Source organism: Dendrobates tinctorius, unplaced genomic scaffold (assembly GCF_039654945.1).
Source record: "Dendrobates tinctorius isolate UK_male_01 unplaced genomic scaffold, ASM3965494v1 ptg000366l, whole genome shotgun sequence".
NCBI lineage: Eukaryota > Metazoa > Chordata > Amphibia > Anura > Dendrobatidae > Dendrobates > Dendrobates tinctorius.
This window is the reverse complement of record NW_027362032.1, coordinates 3,737,261-3,758,700: the sequence shown is the minus strand read 5'-3', so window position 1 is coordinate 3,758,700 and position 21,440 is coordinate 3,737,261. Positions and strand designations below refer to the sequence as shown.

General features: G+C 45.1%; 2 protein-coding genes across 2 annotated transcripts in view; both read right to left on the bottom strand.

Moving 5' to 3' along the window:
- LOC141075643 (oocyte zinc finger protein XlCOF29-like) overlaps positions 1–21,440 on the bottom strand; it is a 191,635-nt gene that overhangs the window by 64,237 nt on the left and 105,958 nt on the right. The window lies entirely within an intron of this gene.
- Positions 1,210–21,440, bottom strand: part of LOC141075587 (uncharacterized) — a 119,619-nt gene continuing 99,388 nt past the window's right edge. The window contains exon 2 of the mRNA XM_073562698.1: positions 1,210–2,867. Coding sequence (XP_073418799.1) covers positions 1,765–2,718 — 954 coding nt within the window. The 5' untranslated portion in view covers positions 2,719–2,867 and the 3' untranslated portion in view covers positions 1,210–1,764. The remainder of the gene's footprint in view (positions 2,868–21,440) is intronic.

The following is a 21,440-nucleotide window of genomic DNA, read 5'->3' as shown; positions in this document are numbered from 1 at the left end:
ATCCTGCATTACTAAACTATGTGCAAACAGCAGACCCTGAGGTGGTCTGTATGAACCCTCCAATACTGCCCATGGTGTGTGCCCCCCGAGAAAATGAATGAGATGAGCCTCTGCATTATTGAGTCTATCATGGAGCAACCAATATTTTAAATATCATAGTAGGCCAGCCAGATAATACAAAAAAAGGTCAGGTACCGCATATCCACCCTGCCTTTTGGGCCTTTGCTGGGAACCAATATTCACTTTAGGTCTAGATGAGCCCCATATAAACGCTGCCATCAAGCTATGCACTTTCTTGAAGAAACTCTTGGGGACCTTAATTGATGCATGTTCCAACATATGTAAACACTTTGGGAGGATTATCATTTTAATTAATCCAATTTTGCCCACTACAGATAGGGGGAGTCGAGACCATATCTCAAACTTTTTTTTCATATCCTCGAGGGGGTATATATTGTCTCCAAGGTCTTTAATCGGATTTTGGTTACTTACAATGCCCAAATACTTATGTTTTTGTACTACTTGCAAACCAAACAACACGGGTACTGTTATATTACCCACTATCTACATACCTACCAATTTACCCCAATTAATTTTAAGACCTGAGAATTCTCCAAAGCTAATAGACTGAAAGCAAGTCAAGTCTATTACTTGATTGATTATTAAGTTCAAAATAAGTTTGTTTAGTAAAGAAGAGTTTCCTCTGGGCTTTTTCCTGTAAACATAACAGATATTGCCTCCCCTTCCCAAGCCATTTATGCAAAAATTTTCAGAGGGGTTATTAACATAATCGGCTTCCAATGACATACTATCTATTCCTGACACTGGAGTGGCTTATAAACTTACACAGTATATAGTTTGAGGTCTGCGATCTGCCAATATGTGGCTAGTTTTCTTACTGCTTCGGATAACAATACATGATTTTAGTTTTTTTTTTGTCTAGTCTCACTTGAATATAGGTCAATATTAAATAATCTCCTGATGACGTCTTTGGTGAGGATGATGAAACCCATAGAAATGAGAGGCTTGGAGAGTGAGTGTGTATACATCACCTCATCCTATATACTGAGATGTGGGATATACGTTTTTTCTATTAGTCACCTACTGACTAACCTTCAGGGGTGAATTATGGGTACAGTTTTATATTTGGAATTAATAAAGTTTAGTTTTATCCTTTTGTCAGCAAACATGAGGAATGACAAGAGACAATCCATTTAAGAAGATTTAATTTTGGTTAAAACTATTCCAACATTATGAACATAAAAAAGGCTTCTCCCCTATGTGACGTTTGTGATGTTTATTAACAGTTGTTTTCCAAGTAAAATATTTCCCACATTAAGGCCAGGTTCATATTGCGTTAACCCAGCCTGTTCAATGCGTAGCTTTGATGGGCTGCGTTAACTGTATTGCATAACGCGATCGCGTTATGCTATACCCACTAGCGCAGATGATTCATCTGTGCTAGCAGTGACGGAGCCTCAGACGCTGCAGCCCGCGTCCGAGGCTCAGTCACTGAATGACGGCACATCGCGAGCGCATGCAGCTTTACGGCATGCATCGCGATGCGCCCGATAATGGGGGTTAATGGCAGCGTTAACGGACTGCATTACACCGCGTTATGCTGCGGTGTAACGCAGTCCATCTAATGGACTGCCATAAAGCAATGTGACCCCGGCCTAAGAAAATCAAAATGGCTTATCCCTCTGTGTGACTGCTCTGATGGTGATGAAGAAGCGCTTTCTGGATAAAATATTTCCCACATTCTTAACAGGAAAAAGGCTTCTCCCCCGTGTGAGTTTTCTGGTGCTTAACACAATGTGATTTCTTGCTAAAACATTTCCCACATTCTAAACATGAAAAAGGCTTCTCCCCTGTGTGAGTTCTCTGGTGATTAACACACACTGATTTATTGTTAAAATATTTCCCACATTCTGAACATGAAAAAGGCTTCTCTCCAGTGTGAGTTCTCTGGTGGGAAACAAAATGTGATTTATGTGCAAAACACTTTCCACATTCTGAACAGTAAAAAGGCTTCTCCCCTGTGTGAGTTCTCTGGTGAGAAACAAGCTCTGATTTCTGCTTAAAACATTTCCCACATTCCGAACAGGAAAAAGGCTTCTCCCCTGTGTGAGTTCTCTGGTGAATAACAAGCTCTGATTTCTGCTTAAAACATTTCCCACATTCTGAACAGGAAAAAGGCTTCTCCCCTGTGTGAGTTCTCTGGTGAGAAACAAGCTCTGATTTCTGCGTAAAACATTTCCCACACTCTGAACAGGAAAAAGGCTTCTCCCCTGTGTGAGTTCTATGGTGATTAAAACAATTTGATTTCCTGCTAAAACATTTCCCACATTCTAAACATGAAAAAGGCTTCTCCCCTGTGTGAGTTCTCTGGTGCTTAACACAATTTGATTTTTTTTTAAAACATTTCCCACATTCTGAACATGGAAAAGGCTTCTCTCCAGTGTGGATTTTCTGGTGCTTAACACAATCTGATTTACTGATAAAACATTTCCCACATTCTGAACAGGAAAAAGGCTTCTCCCCTGTATGAGTTCTTTGGTGGATAACAAAATGTGATTTATGTGCAAAACATTTCCCACATTCTGAACATGAAAATGACTTCTTTGCTTTAATAGCAGTTTGGTTTTTATTGCCTCTTTTGTGACTTTGATTTTCCTTAGTAGTCGGTAAAGAATCAGAAGATGGGACCTGTTTCATAGGATCTGATGACAGATCTTTACTGTGAATGGATGATGGTATATCTAGAGTAATGGCATTCACTTCAGTTGTATCTTGTAGGATCTCAAGATCATGAGATTTAAAAATTGTAGATGTCAGCTGTCCCTCTGATCTCCTGGTACAGTCATCTGCTAAGATAAAAACAATTATTTTTTAATAAAATATCCTTGAGTTTTATATTTTTGAACATTTCTACTTAAACTGTCCATAAAAATGGCAAGCTATGTAAAAAACCTTAATTATTTACCAAAACAATGACAGTTCACAGTCTAATAGAAATCCTTGTTGGATGAACCAGTAGTGTGTGGTGTTCAACTGTTTGTTCATTCTGCCTCCCAAATGTTGAATAAAAAGAAACCAATCAATGTTATGTAGGCGAAAATAATACCAATTCTCATCTCACAAAAAACAAGACCCCACTCAGGTCCATCATCTGTCAGTGGAAAAACAGAGGTTCCCGCACTATTAGTGGCTCAAAGGTTGTTGAAAAGCAACAAGGTTTCTATAAACCAATTCGGCAAAATCCGCTCTCACTTCGGAGTCTTGCAGTGTGCGCAAACAACATTTAGGATCCCTGTATTTCGCAATATTATAGTGAGAAGAATCCACTTAATTTGCGGTGTGTGTCTCCTGGAGCACAATCTGGGCACTATGTGCTGGGTAAGAAAATGGCAAATGTGTCATTTTCACTCTTCAACATCCACTGCGTGTTAATTTCTGGAAAGTGGCTGTGGAGTCAAAATATTCACTCTTCCTAAGGATTATAACCCTCAGTGAATTGATTTATAAAATGGAATCACTTTATGGGGATTTCGACTATTCTGGTTTTCTGTCATTTAGTTATATTAGGGCTTCTGAATATGGTGTGTCCAATCTCATCTGGGATCTGTTCCTGCTCTCCAGCTGGAGTAATCTGCTCCCTACTTCAGCCAATTGGAAAGTACCACACCCTACTAAAGCGCAAAGCACATGGCTGGAATCTGCCAGATGCAGCGCTGTTCTCCTCTGGTTCAGTCCTCAGTGCTCAGCTTGTGGCTTGTGTATTTGTTTCCTGTTGTGACCGTGGCCCGTTTACTGACTACTCTTGTGTCTTCTGATTCTGTATTCTGTCCTTCTGGATCTGACCCAGCTACCTGACTATTCTTCTCGCCATCTAACACCACAGAATAGCAGGTAACACCATGGTCCAAGCCTAGGGGTCCCAGTGTAAGTCCAGATCCATGTAAGGGTGTTATAGGGCGATGAGCAAGGCAATCCTTGGGATATGGAAAGCAGAGAAGATAGAGCCAAGCATGTTCATGGTGGACATCTTTTGAGCTGCCAGGTGACCATGAACAGTGCTCCCAATACATTGTGTCTGCAAACTATTCCAGCAAGATCTGCATTCAAATAACTAAATGGCGCTCCTTCCCTTCTGAACACTGCCATGTGCCCAGACAGTAGTGTACAACCGTATGTAGGGTATAGTGCGAAGCTGGAAAATAATTTGTAAGATCCATTTGTTTCCTATTATCCTTTGTGAAGAATTCCAAACTTACCACCACATAAAGTGACACACGTCAGATATTAATAATGGGGCCTGATAAGGAACTACTGAAATGATCAAACTCCACAGTCTTCATCAGTAATAAATGAGTAACTAGTGGTGAAACCTCTCTGGGGTAATTAGCGTATGGGTCTCGGAGACTTCACAATCTAAACTATCGTAAGGTCCAATATTTTCTGTCAGATGAGTTTCAAGAAGAAATATTAGGCATTTAAAGAGAACTGTGTATAAGGCCGGGTCACACGTCCTGATATTTCCGGTACCGGAGATGTCCATGTGTGTAATACTCGTGGCACACGCGTGACAACTATGTCAGCATCCATACCACATGGACGGCCGGCAGGGAAGAAGCGCTACATTAATCGCTGTTCCCCGGTGGCGGGTGCTGAAGACGCTCTCATCATTTGCCCCTGCTCTGCCGGCAGTTAGAATGATGAGAGTTATATTAAAGTGAGAATGATGATAGTATGTGCGGGCGTTTGGGACTATTACTCCCATCAACCTACACCTGCTGCTGCCAAGAACAGTGACAGCAGGAGCGGATGATGGGAGTATTCCTCACCCACTGCCTGCGTTATAACTAAATAAATGAATGAAAAAAACGGTGTGGGTTCCCCTGTATTTTCTATAACCAGTCTGGCAAAACTCACAACTGAGGGCTGCAACCCTCATCTGTCAGCTTCAGCAAGGCTGGTTATCAAGAATAGAGGGGTCCCAACACTGTTTTTTTAATTATATAAAGAAATAATTTAAATACATGGCATGGAGTCCCCCCCCATTTTTGACAACCAGCCTTGCTAAAGCTGGCAGTTGGGGGCTGGTATTCTCAGCCTAAAAATAGCAGCCCGCAGCTGCCCAGAAAAGGCACATCTATTAGATGCGCCAATTCTGGTGCTTTGCCCGGCTCTTCCCACTTGCCCTGTGTTTTGTTTTATTTCTAATAAAAGACTTTATTCTGGCTGCATCTTTATTTATCATATAACTATAGGATTAGTTATGGAAAGGGGTCTTACTTTGATACCTGGTGATGAAATCTTTATTTGTAGCTTTCCGTTAATGAGATTCTCATGCTCTGGGGCGGGGGTGTGGGCGGGGCTTTATGTGGTGCTCTGATTACATATTCATCTGTATTGGCTTATGACAGGTCGCTGACCCCTCACTGACCTGCCCCCATTATTACATAATGCATATAATAGCATTGATATTATTGGTGATAATGCCTATAATATTGTGGCTATTGTGAGGCTTAGAAAAAAAATTACATCCAGCAAAATGTCACCAGCGGCCCCTGTCCAGTAGCCTCTGTCTCTTACTTATAGATGCTACTGTGCAGGCGCCGCCATCGCCGGTGACATTTTGCTGGATGTAATTTTTTTCTAAGCCTCACAGTAGCCACAATATTATAGGCATTATCACCAATAATATCAATGCTATTATATGCATTATGTAATAATGGGGGCAGGTCAGCGAGGGGTCAGCGACCTGTCATAAGCCAATACAGATTAATATTGAATCAGAGCACCACATAAAGCCCCGCCCACAGCCCCGCCCCAGAGCACGAGAATCTCATTAACTGGAAACTACAAATAAAGATTATACAACAACCACAAGACAGATTTCATCACCAGGTATCATTGTAATCAGTATAACAGCGCTGACCTGACAGTGTCTGTAGGTTACTGAGCACAATCCTGCTGACAGGGGCACTTAAAATTTAGATCTTAGGCATTTGGAAGAGGCAATGGAGAGATTTTTTTCAAGACTATCAGGGAGTTACAGACTCACATTAGGCAGGAAGGCCGATCCCACCACAATCAAACTATCATACAGAAGGAACAGGTAAAAAAAAAGACATAGAATAAAAAAAAGTTACATCCCCAACAACAACATATGTACGAGGGGAGAACACTAAACCAGAGTTGCCCTCATTTATGGTGGACCATTGGAGCTACTATGGATCCTGAGCAGAAGATTAGAGAATATAATATTGCTCCCCATTTCAGGAGAGATTGTGCAGTAATCTGAATTCCTTAGGATGGAAAACAATGTAATTTATGACGTGGAGTGAATCCATGACACCAGGACTGGAGCCAACACATCTCCTGCAGGCGGGAATAAATGTATATTCCAGCCATCAGCCACGCACAGCTTAGAGATCTATCATGGCACAGGTGGAATGTTTGTCCTGTAGATTATCACAATCCTCCTTGAAATTACTGTATTTTTTGGACCATAAGACGCACCTAGGTTTTAGAGGAAATTAGGAAAAAAAATTGAACCAAAAAATGTGGTCAATTCTGTACTTAATATCCCCTATCCTGGTATATATGGCCCCCTCCTCCCCATTCTGATACACATGGCCCCCTCATCCTTACCCTGGTATGCATGTCCTCATCCCCATCCTGGTATGCATGGCCCCATCCCTACCCTGGTATGCAGGGTCCCCATCCCTATCCTGGTATGCATGACCCCCTCATCCCTACCCTGGTATGCATGGTCCCATCATCCCTATCCTGGTATGCATGGCCCCATCCCTATCCTGGTATGCATGGTCCCATCCCTACCCTGGTATGCAGGGTCCCCATCCCTATCCTGGTATGCATGGTCCCATCATCCCTATCCTGGTATGCATGGCCCCATCCCTATCCTGGTATGCAGGGCCCCATCCCTATCCTGGTATGCAGGGCCCCATCTCATCCTGGTATGCAGGGGCCCATCCTTATAAGTGGCCCCCACCCACATTCCTATCCTGGTATGCATGGCCCCAACAGAAAAAATTTAAAAAAAAAATTACACTTACCTACCCGGTGCTCCCACACAGCGTCCTGCTCCGGTGCCAGCAACTGCTATATGCTTGTAAGCAGCGCTGAGAACAGCGAGTATTCACAAATATTCATTTCTCTTAAGTAGCGGCACACGTGACCGCAGGTAGCAGCAGGAAGCTGGTGGCTGACACTGAGCGCTACTGAAGAGCAAAGAATACTCACTGCCCTTTGCGTGCACAGTCCTGGCAGCTGTGCTCTGCTTGTGAGCAGCGCGTAACATCCCTGCCATGCGCTGCTTACAAGCATATAGCAGTTGTTGGCACCGGAGCAGGAGGCTGTGAGGGAACGCGGGGTAGGTAAGTGTAATGGTTTGTTTTTTAATTTTTTCTGAAGGGGCCATGCATACAAGGATGTGGATGGGGATGGTGGTGTGGGCCAATTATAAGGATGGGGCCATGCATACCAGGACCGGGGTTGGGGGCTAATCATATCAAGATACTATTATTAAAGAGAAATGAATATTCATTGCCCTCCAAGCCCATGGGAGTGGAATGCAGTGAATATTCATTTCTCTTTAGCAGCAAGAACAGGAGTTAGCCGCAGCTACCGGCTCCAGCCTCCTGTGACCTGCTGCTCCGCCGATGCCGTTCCCCCACCTCCCCACCACAGCAAGAGCCGGTACATCTGGACTATAAGACGCACCCTCCATTTTCCTCCATATTTTTGAAGGAAAACAGTGTGTCTTATAGTCCGAAAAATACGATAGTTTTAACACAAATTGAAAAGTCAGGATAAAGGGAAACTCTGTTATTGTACAGAAATTCACACTTGGCCTCACTGCACATTTACTGTTGCCGCTCATAAAAGGGAAGTTTGGCCAGAAAAACTGGACCTGGTCTTGTAGGGACCATGAGACATTCAGTAGCACAGAAGGGAGAGCAGATTCATCCGATAAGATCTCAGGGATCTAGGAAGCCAACAGCATCATTACCCTCCGCTTACTCTTACAGGCCCAGCATAAGATTTTTCTTCAAGTGATTTTCTATCTTGTCAGCACATTCTACGTACGCTGTCATTTGACTGTAGCTTATAGAACTGGGCAGGTAACGGTCAGTGTCTCCTAATCCCAGGGGGTAGGGTGGATCCACCAGGTTGTACGTTCTATAGAAAAGGGCTTTTGATGCCCAAAGTCATTTAAACAGTTTTGGGTGGAGGAGAATATTGTGGTCTAGAGGCAAAATGGTGACATGGTAATACGGCCGGACTACACCACCGATAAAGCAGCCACAGCCGGTGACTGAGAGGAATCTGTGACTTCTCTGCATTCAGTGGTTATACCCCTGTATAAGGATCTAGTGACACAGTGTAGACTGTTATTCAGCATTGCTGTGTCCTCAGATTGTCAGCTCTTGTGATCAGGCCCCTGCTCCTCGCTCCGGTCTCTCCTGTACAGTGAGGCCTCATTATACCCCTGTATAAGGATCTAGTGACGCAGTGTAGACTGTTATTCAGCATTGCTGTCTCCTCAGATTGTCAGCTCTTGTGATCGGGCCCCGGCTCCTCGCTCCGGTCTCTCCTGTACAGTGAGGCCTCATTATACCCCTGTATAAGGATCTAGTGATGCAGTGTAGACTGTTATTCAGCATTGCTGTGTCCTCAGATTGTCAGCTCTTGTGATCAGGCTCCTGCTCCTCGCTCCGGTCTCTCCTGTACAGTGAGGCCTCATTATACCCCTGTATAAGGATCTAGTGATTCAGTGTAGACTGTTATTCATCATTGCTGTCTCCTCAGATTGTCAGCTCTTGTGATCAGGCCCCTGCTCCTCGCTCCGGTCTCTCCTGTACAGTGAGGCCTCATTATACCCCTGTATAAGGATCTAGTGACGCAGTGTAGACTGTTATTCAGCATTGCTGTTTCCTCAGATTGTCAGCTCTTGTGATCAGGCCTCTGCTCCTCGCTCCGGTCTCTCCTGTACAGTGAGACCTCATTATACACCTGTATAAGGATCTAGTGACGCAGTGTAGACTGTTATTCAGCATTGCTGTGTCCTCAGATTGTCAGCTCTTGTGATCAGGCCCCTACTCCTCGCTCCGGTCTTTCCTGTACAGTGAGGTCTCATTATACTCCTGTATAAGGAGCTAGTGACGCAGTGTAGACTGTTATTCAGCATTGCTGTCTCCTCAGATTGTCAGCTCTTGTGATCAGGCCCTTGCTCCTCGCTCCGGTCTCTCCCGTACAGTGAGGCCTCATTATACCCCTGTATAAGGATCTAGTGACGCAGTGTAGACTGTTATTCAGCATTGCTGTTTCCTCAGATTGTCAGCTCTTGTGATCAGGCCCCTGCTCCTCGCTCCGGTCTCTCCTGTACAGTGATGCCTCATTATACCCCTGTATAAGGATCTAGTGACGCAGTGTAGACTGTTATTCAGCATTGCTGTTTCCTCAGATTGTCGGCTCTTGTGATCAGGCCCCCGCTCCTCGCTCCGGTCTCTCCTGTACAGTGAGGCCTCATTATACACCTGTATAAGGATCTAGTGACGCAGTGTAGACTGTTATTCAGCATTGCTGTGTCCTCAGATTGTCAGCTCTTGTGATCAGGCCCCTGCTCCTCGCTCCGGTCTCTCCTGTACAGTGAGGCCTCATTATACCCCTGTATAAGGATCTAGTGACGCAGTGTAGACTGTTATTCAGCATTGCTGTCTCCTCAGATTGTCAGCTCTTGTGATCGGGCCCCGGCTCCTCGCTCCGGTCTCTCCTGTACAGTGAGGCCTCATTATACCCCTGTATAAGGATCTAGTGATGCAGTGTAGACTGTTATTCAGCATTGCTGTGTCCTCAGATTGTCAGCTCTTGTGATCAGGCTCCTGCTCCTCGCTCCGGTCTCTCCTGTACAGTGAGGCCTCATTATACCCCTGTATAAGGATCTAGTGATTCAGTGTAGACTGTTATTCATCATTGCTGTCTCCTCAGATTGTCAGCTCTTGTGATCAGGCCCCTGCTCCTCGCTCCGGTCTCTCCTGTACAGTGAGGCCTCATTATACCCCTGTATAAGGATCTAGTGACGCAGTGTAGACTGTTATTCAGCATTGCTGTTTCCTCAGATTGTCAGCTCTTGTGATCAGGCCTCTGCTCCTCGCTCCGGTCTCTCCTGTACAGTGAGACCTCATTATACACCTGTATAAGGATCTAGTGACGCAGTGTAGACTGTTATTCAGCATTGCTGTGTCCTCAGATTGTCAGCTCTTGTGATCAGGCCCCTACTCCTCGCACCGGTCTCTTCTGTACAGTGAGACCTCATTATACACCTGTATAAGGATCTAGTGACGCAGTGTAGACTGTTATTCAGCATTGCTGTTTCCTCAGATTGTCAGCTCTTGTGATCAGGCCCCTGCTCCTCGCTCCGGTCTTTCCTGTACAGTGAGGCCTCATTATACCCCTGTATAAGGAGCTAGTGACGCAGTGTAGACTGTTATTCAGCATTGCTGTCTCCTCAGATTGTCAGCTCTTGTGATCAGGCCCTTGCTCCTCGCTCCGGTCTCTCCCGTACAGTGAGGCCTCATTATACCCCTGTATAAGGATCTAGTGACGCAGTGTAGACTGTTATTCAGCATTGCTGTTTCCTCAGATTGTCAGCTCTTGTGATCAGGCCCCTGCTCCTCGCTCCGGTCTCTCCTGTACAGTGATGCCTCATTATACCCCTGTATAAGGATCTAGTGACGCAGTGTAGACTGTTATTCAGCATTGCTGTTTCCTCAGATTGTCGGCTCTTGTGATCAGGCCCCCGCTCCTCGCTCTGGTCTCTCCTGTACAGTGAGGCCTCATTATACCCCTGTATAAGGATCTAGTGACGCAGTTTAGACTGTTATTCAGCATTGCTGTTTCCTCAGATTGTCAGCTCTTGTGATCAGGCCCCTGCTCCTCGCTCCGGTCTCTCCTGTACAGTGAGGCCTCATTATACCCCTGTATAAGCATCTAGTGACGCAGTTTAGACTGTTATTCAGCATTCCTGTCTCCTCAGATTGTCAGCTCTTGTGATCAGGCCCCCGCTCCTCCCTCCGGTCTCTACTGTACAGTGAGGCCTCATTATACCCCTGTATAAGGATCTAGTGACGCAGTGTAGACTGTTATTCAGCATTGCTGTCTCCTCAGATTGTCAGCTCTTGTGATCAGGCCCCCGCTCCTCGCTCCGGTCTCTCCTGTACAGTGAGGCCTCATTATACCCCTGTATAAGGATCTAGTGACGCAGTGTAGACTGTTATTCAGCATTGCTGTCTCCTCAGATTGTCAGCTCTTGTGATCAGGCCCCTGCTCCTCGCTCCGGTCTCTCCTGTACAGTGAGGCCTCATTATACCCCTGTATAAGGATCTAGTGACGCAGTGTAGACTGTTATTCAGCATTGCTGTGTCCTCAGATTGTCAGCTCTTGTGATCAGGCCTCTGCTCCTCGCTCCGGTCTCTCCTGTACAGTGAGACCTCATTATACTCCTGTATAAGGATCTAGTGACGCAGTGTAGACTGTTATTCAGCATTGCTGTCTCCTCAGATTGTCAGCTCTTGTGATCAGGCCCTTGCTCCTCGCTCCGGTCTCTCCCGTACAGTGAGGCCTCATTATACCCCTGTATAAGGATCTAGTGATGCAGTGTAGACTGTTATTCAGCATTGCTGTTTCCTCAGATTGTCAGCTCTTGTGATCAGGCCCCTGCTCCTCGCTCCGGTCTCTCCTGTACAGTGATGCCTCATTATACCCCTGTATAAGGATCTAGTGACGCAGTGTAGACTGTTATTCAGCATTGCTGTTTCCTCAGATTGTCGGCTCTTGTGATCAGGCCCCCGCTCCTCGCTCCGGTCTCTCCTGTACAGTGAGGCCTCATTATACACCTGTATAAGGATCTAGTGACGCAGTGTAGACTGTTATTCAGCATTGCTGTGTCCTCAGATTGTCAGCTCTTGTGATCAGGCCCCTGCTCCTCGCTCCGGTCTCTCCTGTACAGTGAGGCCTCATTATACCCCTGTATAAGGATCTAGTGACGCAGTGTAGACTGTTATTCAGCATTGCTGTTTCCTCAGATTGTCAGCTCTTGTGATCAGGCCCCTGCTCCTCGCTCCGGTCTCTCCTGTACAGTGAGGCCTCATTATACCCCTGTATAAGGATCTAGTGATGCAGTGTAGACTGTTATTCAGCATTGCTGCTTCCTCAGATTGTCAGCTCTTGTGATCAGGCTCCTGCTCCTCGCTCCGGTCTCTCCTGTACAGTGAGGCCTCATTATACCCCTGTATAAGGATCTAGTGATGCAGTGTAGACTGTTATTCAGCATTGCTGTCTCCTCAGATTGTCAGCTCTTGTGATCAGGCTCCGGCTCTTCGCTCCGGTCTCTCCTGTACAGTGAGGTCTCATTATACCCCTGTATAAGGATCTAGTGACGCAGTGTAGACTGTTATTCAGCATTGCTGTGTCCTCAGATTGTCAGCTCTTGTGATCAGGCCCCGGCTCCTCGCTCCGGTCTCTCCTGTACAGTGAGGCCTCATTATACCCCTGTATAAGGATCTAGTGACGCAGTGTAGACTGTTATTTAGCATTCCTGTCTCCTCAGATTGTCAGCTCTTGTGATCAGGCCTCTGCTCCTCGCTCCGGTCTCTCCTGTACAGTGAGGCCTCATTATACCCCTGTATAAGGATCTGGTGACGCAGTGTAGACTGTTATTCAGCATTGCTGTTTCCTCAGATTGTCGGCTCTTGTGATCAGGCCCCTGCTCCTCGCTCCGGTCTCTCCTGTACAGTGAGGCCTCATTATACCTCTGTATAAGGATCTAGTGACGCAGTTTAGACTGTTATTTAGCATTCCTGTCTCCTCAGATTGTCAGCTCTTGTGATCAGGCCCCTGCTCCTCGCTCCGGTCTCTCCTGTACAGTGAGGCCTCATTATACCCCTGTATAAGGATCTAGTGACGCAGTGTAGACTGTTATTCAGCATTGCTGTCTCCTCAGATTGTCAGCTCTTGTGATCAGGCCCCTGCTCCTCGCTCCGGTCTCTCCTGTACAGTGAGGCCTCATTATACCCCTGTATAAGGATCTAGTGACGCAGTGTAGACTGTTATTCAGCATTGCTGTCTCCTCAGATTGTCAGCTCTTGTGATCAGGCCTCTGCTCCTCGCTCCGGTCTCTCCTGTACAGTGAGGTCTCATTATACCCCTGTATAAGGATCTAGTGACGCAGTGTAGACTGTTATTCAGCATTGCTGTGTCCTCAGATTGTCAGCTCTTGTGATCAGGCCCCGGCTCCTCGCTCCGGTCTCTCCTGTACAGTGAGGCCTCATTATACCCCTGTATAAGGATCTAGTGACGCAGTGTAGACTGTTATTTAGCATTCCTGTCTCCTCAGATTGTCAGCTCTTGTGATCAGGCCTCTGCTCCTCGCTCCGGTCTCTCCTGTACAGTGAGGCCTCATTATACCCCTGTATAAGGATCTGGTGACGCAGTGTAGACTGTTATTCAGCATTGCTGTTTCCTCAGATTGTCGGCTCTTGTGATCAGGCCCCTGCTCCTCGCTCCGGTCTCTCCTGTACAGTGAGGCCTCATTATACCTCTGTATAAGGATCTAGTGACGCAGTTTAGACTGTTATTTAGCATTCCTGTCTCCTCAGATTGTCAGCTCTTGTGATCAGGCCCCTGCTCCTCGCTCCGGTCTCTCCTGTACAGTGAGGCCTCATTATACCCCTGTATAAGGATCTAGTGACGCAGTGTAGACTGTTATTCAGCATTGCTGTCTCCTCAGATTGTCAGCTCTTGTGATCAGGCCCCTGCTCCTCGCTCCGGTCTCTCCTGTACAGTGAGGCCTCATTATACCCCTGTATAAGGATCTAGTGACGCAGTGTAGACTATTATTCAGCATTGCTGTCTCCTCAGATTGTCAGCTCTTGTGATCAGGCCTCTGCTCCTCGCTCCGGTCTCTCCTGTACAGTGAGGTCTCATTATACCCCTGTATAAGGATCTAGTGACGCAGTGTAGACTGTTATTCAGCATTGCTGTCTCCTCAGATTGTCAGCTCTTGTGATCAGGCCTCTGCTCCTCGCTCCGGTCTCTCCTGTACAGTGAGGCCTCATTATACCCCTGTATAAGGATCTAGTGACGCAGTGTAGACTGTTATTCAGCATTGCTGTTTCCTCAGATTGTCAGCTCTTGTGATCAGGCCCCTGCTCCTCGCTCCGGTCTCTCCTGTACAGTGAGGCCTCATTATACCCCTGTATAAGGATCTAGTGACGCAGTGTAGACTGTTATTGAGCATTGCTGTTTCCTCAGATTGTCAGCTCTTGTGATCAGGCCTCTGCTCCTCGCTCCGGTCTCTCCTGTACAGTGAGGCCTCATTATACCCCTGTATAAGGATCTAGTGACGCAGTGTAGACTGTTATTCAGCATTGCTGTTTCCTCAGATTGTCAGCTCTTGTGATCAGGCCCCTGCTCCTCGCTCCGGTCTCTCCTGTACAGTGAGGCCTCATTATACCCCTGTATAAGGATCTATTGACGCAGTGTAGACTGTTATTCAGCATTGCTGTGTCCTCAGATTGTCAGCTCTTGTGATCAGGCCCCTGCTCCTCGCTCCGGTCTCTCCTGTACAGTGAGGCCTCATTATACCCCTGTATAAGGATCTAGTGATGCAGTGTAGACTGTTATTCAGCATTGCTGTTTCCTCAGATTGTCAGCTCTTGTGATCAGGCCCCTGCTCCTCGCTCCGGTCTCTCCTGTACAGTGAGGCCTCATTATACCCCTGTATCAGGCTCTAGTGACGCAGTGTAGACTGTTATTCAGCATTGCTGTCTCCTCAGATTGTCAGCTCTTGTGATCAGGCCCCTGCTCCTCGCTCCGGTCTCTCCTGTACAGTGAGGCCTCATTATACACCTGTATAAGGATCTAGTGACATATACATGTGTATATATATCATAACACGTTATAGAGGACTCTATTTCCTTGGGAGAGTTTTCTATTCATTTTCTTACGTTTAGTGACATTACATGCAGATGTCATTGTGCAGGAAGGGGGAAGAGGTGAGCTGTGACATTACCTACTGAGAATGGTGGATTCTGTTTTCTCCCATTGTAATCCTGCTTGTTATAATTATGAGGTGACTGCTAATAAGGGATCTCTTCTGGAAGTGCCAGTCTATTAGAAAAGTCGTTTCTGTTTATTTATTATTTTATGATATAAGGGTTACATACTTTAAACTCAATTATTGCAAAACTTTATTAACTATGAAGGATTGGCCATGTTCTGGTTATTGGTCACGAATGTGTTTGAGATGATAGGGCTCTTACTAATATGGCCTTTCTTGAATTACAGCAACAAATATGGAATATGAGAAATAGAAATATAGGCTATGCTGAATTTCTGCACTAAATGCCTTTTAATCATCTCATATAATTGTAGATTGTGAGCCCTCGCGGGCAGGGTCCTCGCTCCTCCTGTACCAGTCGTGACTTGTATTGTTTAAGATTAGGCTACTTGTTTTTATTATGTATACCCTTCCTCATATGTAAAGCGCCATGGAATAAATGGTGCTATAATAATAAATAATAATAATATACTCATTGGTTAATAATAACTAGAGAGTGGACAATGCCCAAAACATAAAAGCTTCATAACACATTCCCACTAAATATTTTGCTAACTAAATCTATTTTCATAAGAGTCATTTAGTTAAATCCTTTGGTCAATTACATAAAGTACAAAATTACAGTGCCAATAACAAAAGAGAAAACAAGGAAAACAGACAAAACAAAAACAACACATATAACAATAACATATAACACAATGAAAATAAGGTCATTTTGTGAGTTCAGAGAAACATAATATAAAAACAACAAAGAGTATTGCACACAATCTAAGGAACTGAAGCAGCTCCGACCCCCCTCTTTGCTTCTGCTCACCGGACACCATACACTAGTAAGGGCAGTAATGCCCTGATGGCGGCCCTGTTCCTGCCTACATGAAGTATGTAGCTAGTCTACATAGATCATGGGATGTCAGGCATCCATTCCTGGCTACTTACAGTTGCCATTTCATCTAAGTATTCAGTCAATCTATATTAAAAGGAAACTGTCATCCCCCCAAGGTCATATATGACCTATTAATATGGGCACACAGGTAATAGGTACTAGTCTTACCTGTATGCCTCATATTAACCGTCTTGTTGTGGAGAAATGTTATATTTTGTCTTTACATTAATGATTTCTTCCAGGCTCCAGGGCATTCTCTGCCTGGAAGAAATCCCTGCCCTCTCTCCTCATTACAATACTACCCTCCTCCCATCAGCGCCAGTAATAGCCCCAGAATCCTGCGCCTGAGCCATGCACCTTGTCGGCGCGCACACCAGAAATTACTGGAGCGGAAGGCGCCGGCACCTCTGCAGAAGATCCCTGAGTGCAGTACCCATAGAAGGGAGGATGAGATATGTATTTCTGGGGGAGTGCAGGGCGCAGGAGTGGGATTCCAGGGCCAAAACTGCCGTGCATGAGAGGGGGTTAGTATTACAATGAAGAGAGAAGGCAGGGATTTCTTCCAGGCAATGCAAGCCCCAGTGCCTGGAAGAACTCATTAACTTAAAAAAAATGTAACATTTCTCCATAACAAGACCATTAATATGAGGCATACAGGTAGGACTAGCGTAACATTTCTATTACCTGTATGCCCATATTAATAGGTCATATACGTCTCGGAGGGGTGACAGATTACCTTTAAAGCATAAACACACATAGATAAGAATTAATATATATAATATGATGACGACAGCCGTCCAGACCTGCATCCCACCACAAGAAACAGTCCAGAGTAATCCCTGGAGAATGCTATCATCCTCAGTGACACAGTGAGGGGCTATGCGCCCCCTTCTGATCTCAGGCTATTTACTCATTTAGGAGTGTCTGCTCAAACTGTTGGGGTACAGCTGTGGGACCCTATTTTCAGAGATGATGTCCTCCACCCAAGTCTCAAAAAGCTGAAAGGGTCTTCAGGAGAGGTGGGTAGTCGAGCTAGGCTATCAGACGGTCACCTCTGTAGCTGTAGTCATCCTTCCTATGGTACTATTCAGGGGTGGACATGTTATTGGTACAAATTGTGAAATTGCCCACGGGCCAAGAGGTAAGGGGACCCATTTCCACCTCCAAAGCAGATACAATTGTGCATTATGATGAGTTATTGGGCTGATCTTTAGCATAAAGACATAATATATCCACAAGACCATTAATATGAGTCATACAGGTAGGTCTAGCGTAACATTTCTATTACCTGTATGCCCATATTAATAGGTCATATACGTCTTGGGGGTGACAGATTACCTTTAAAGCATAAACACACATATATTAATTCTTATCTATCTAATAGGATGACGACAGCTGTCCAGACCTGCATCCCACCACAAGAAACAGTCCAGAGTAATCCCTGGAGAATGCTATCATCCTCAGTGACACAGTGAGGGGCTATGCGCCTCCTTCTGATCTCAGGCTATTTACTCATTTAGGAGTGTCTGCTCAAACTGTTGGGGTGCAGCTGTGGGACCCTATTTTCAGAGATGATGTCCTCCACCCAAGTCTCAAAAAGCTGAAAGGGTCTTCAGGAGAGGTGGGTAGTCGAGCTAGGCTATCAGACGGTCACCTCTGTAGCTGTGGTTCCATTCAGGGGTGGACAGGGTTGGACATGTTATTGGTGCAAATTGTGCAACTGCCCACGGGCCAAGAGGTAAGGGGACCCATTTCAACCTCCAAAGCAGATGAAATTGGGCATTATGATGAGTTATTGGGCTGCAAAGGATCCATATATTGTTCGTGCACAGTGTCCCTCTTCTGCCTGTGTCTTCCAGTGGCTCCAATATATAATTAATTTCCTGCACATTAATAATTTCCAGGCAATCAAGCTCAACACCATCAATCCTATCACTACTAATACTGTGTGGGCTTTTGAAAAGTTGAGAGTAAATTGTTTAACCCAACTCTGATAGACCCCATCCAGAAAAAGGGATTCCATCCCTCCTTGGATATATCTCCAGCTTTTTGCTGCAGCTCCTTTACTTTATCCATTATTGAATCATGTGCATCTTCTAGGAGCAGCATTGCTCACCTATAACAGCGCAAGTGCCCCCTTCACCTGCTAACAGGCAGTCAAGCGCCATTGTCTTCTGAAGGGCTACTATCCTCATTAGTGACATCACAAGTAGAAGCTAATGGAGGTGACGCCAACAACCAAAACATTTGGTGACATCACAAGTAGTAGCTTATGGGGCAAAACTAACCACCAAAACATTCCGTGAAATGACAAAAAAGAGCTAAAGTGGGCGGAGCCAAGAACCTCCCTTCCATTGAAGTGCATTGCCCAATATACTAGAGATCAAACGATATGAATCCTCCAATGTGGGGGAAGATCTGACTAGCTTTACTGCATATGGAGCTAATATGTATATACATCGGTTTTGTACAAGGATTTCCCAATATTGGTTGGATTTATATTTTTGATCTGGACTGTATATTACTATATGTCTCAATAACATCCGACAATTACATAGTTATCGTCATGTTACAAGTGTTCCCTTTACAGGATATAACTTTAATCTCCCAGATTTGGATGATTCTCTAACAATACATGGCCTAAAAATCGAGAAGTCGTCATGTTCTAGTTCTGGCTGAGGGGATTCTCTCAATTATAACTAATCTATGGAGCTGATGAGCAAGAAAGTCAGAAGCCAGAATCATGTGATGGATAATCGGTAGATCGCTGTCATTTCTGGGCTTGTAGATAAATCCCGTCACACCCTATATATCTCCCTTTACTATTGGTGGAAGAGCTGTAATGCTTGGACAGCTCCTAATCTGAGGGGTTCACTAATTATTTTGGACCTGCTTGTATTATATAGAATAAAGACTCCATAATGAATAAATAATAAATGAGAAATAGATGATAGAAGAGAATGAAGGACACAACAAGAGATGACATAGAGCCGACTTACCGCTCTCTCCACCGTCTGCAACTGTCAGACGGAATGTTGGCTCTGCAGCTCCATACACAATGTGTGTGATGTCATAAGGCAAGGGGGCGGAGCCAGAAACCTCAACATTCCGTGACATCAGCAGCAGGAGCAGCAGTTATTTAAAGAGACCAGAGCAGGCCATACAACCCATTCATTACCATATAAATGAAATTGACTCTAATTATCCATCTTGACCTCTTAAAACTTTCAAAAAATGCCACAATGTCATTATTACCATACATTGTAATTCCGGAGTAGTTTCCACTGATGTGAACAGTGATAAATCAACAATAATAACCCATATATCCCAGTATTACAGAAGATTAGATGATATGGATGGTTGGATGTGGAGGTGGACATGCTACTGTAGGATAAATGGCCAGTAAATAGGGGAGGACACTATAGACAGTGTTACTATATACCAGGATTGGGCTATTAGTTTTCCCAAGGGGCTATATGAGAGACCATAACATATTAATTACTATTATTATTTTATATTAATAATAATTGTATAACTTAATATTGAGTAGAATTAAATATGCTGACACCCCCTACATATCATATGAACCCATATACAGCCCCCTTTAAACCTCTATATACTGTAAGAGCTCACACCTAGCTTCCTACATACAGTATGAGCCCTTACATAGCCCCTCCACATACATTGTAAGAACCCACCTAGCCCCTCTATATATAGTCTGAGCCCCCACATATCCTCTCTATATTCAATATCAGCCCTCACATAGCGCTTTGTATATAGTATGAGGCCAACGCTAACCAAAAAAAGGGTACACTAATGTCAATAATGATCCCAAATAGAGTACAACACCTAGCCTATAAACTAATCAAGCCAAAAGACACGGAGAAAAAGAAAAGGCAAATAACCCGGTATACACCTCCGTATATACAAAAGTGAGAAAACCTTTATTTCATCATGGACATGGAAACTTTAAAAACATTTAAAATACACAACAAACCAATAGCCCAAAACTCCCCAAAAGGCCCATAAGCCTTAAATACAACCCATGTAATGGGTGAATGGCCGCCCCCAGCATATGCAGAAAGAAAATACATGTGTCATACGGTGATAATGATAAATGAACCTATAACTACAAATATAAACAGAATGGGTGATGGTACATGCAGGATGGGACTAATCAACATCATTTCCCATTACACAGGTATAAACAGTCAGAAAATAGAGACTCCCACATATACCAAAGCATGTATGCAAAGAAGTCACCCTAAAATAGTTGTAACAATACAGATGACGTCAAAAAATGGGCATAACTGACTGAGAATGCTATAATGAAATAAAAGTATGATCACCCAAAATGAGAAAGCCAGACACTGACATGGGGGCGGCTAGAAGTCCCGAGGGGGACAAGAAGAGAGAGTGGGAAGAGGCCCCACGCGTATCGCCGCTTCGTGAGTCAGTTATGACTAAATCCAGTAACTGTTGACTACTAGTGACAGATATGGGTCGCCCTCCCAGGGCTGTGGGGTACTCGGTACCGGGCTGGTGTCGGCGGGATGTGTCACAGCAGCGGGGACCCGGTCCGTGGCCCTGGGCGCCCAATTAATAGGGGGAGTTTGCATGGTAGAATGTAGTGAATGGAATAGTTCGTGAGGCCACCTGTGGTGTTCGGCAAGTGAGATGTTAAGCCGATGCTGCTTGCAGATCCTCTGGGGCTGGTGGTGTGTTGCAGCCAAGATGGTGAAGCTCCCCACAGGTGAAGCTATAGCCCCAGGGCAGTGTAGATGTGGAGTTAGAGGAGAGGCACAAGCAGTGTCGAAGCTGGTACCCAGAAGTAGCAGTGCTGGGTGTGTTGACGCAAGAATCAATGGAGGACACCAGGGCTTGTAGTTCCAAAGCTTTACTCACAGTCTGTAGTACACACAGGTGCCTGCCTCCGTACTGTGTCCTCCGGGTCAGAGGCTCAATGAATCTCCAGGTCAGATGGAATGCTCCCTTCCAACACTCCACCAACATGTACCTTTCTGAACGTCTCCTCTTATAGCGCCTTTAAGTGTGAAGATCTCCTAGTACTGAGTTACACTGGAGTTCCTCCTGACAGATGTTTCCAAGAACTCTACTTGTACGGTAGACAGCTGTAGCCTGCTTCGGGGACTCCTCACTCCTGAGTCCCGGCTCACTATCCAAGTTGCTGTTGTTCCCCCAAGTCTTAGATGGGAGTAGTGCATTTACAGCCCACTACTCCACTGGTGTCTGCTGCAGAACCATTAGTGTCCATACAACCTCGGGGACCGGGCCCCGGCCTTGCGCTTAGAACTTGTAGGCAGGGTTCTTCCTCTAACCCACGTCCTCTCTGTTCCCTTTACTCCTTCGTCCCATTCTAATCTCTCTCTCTTATGGAAGATCAGG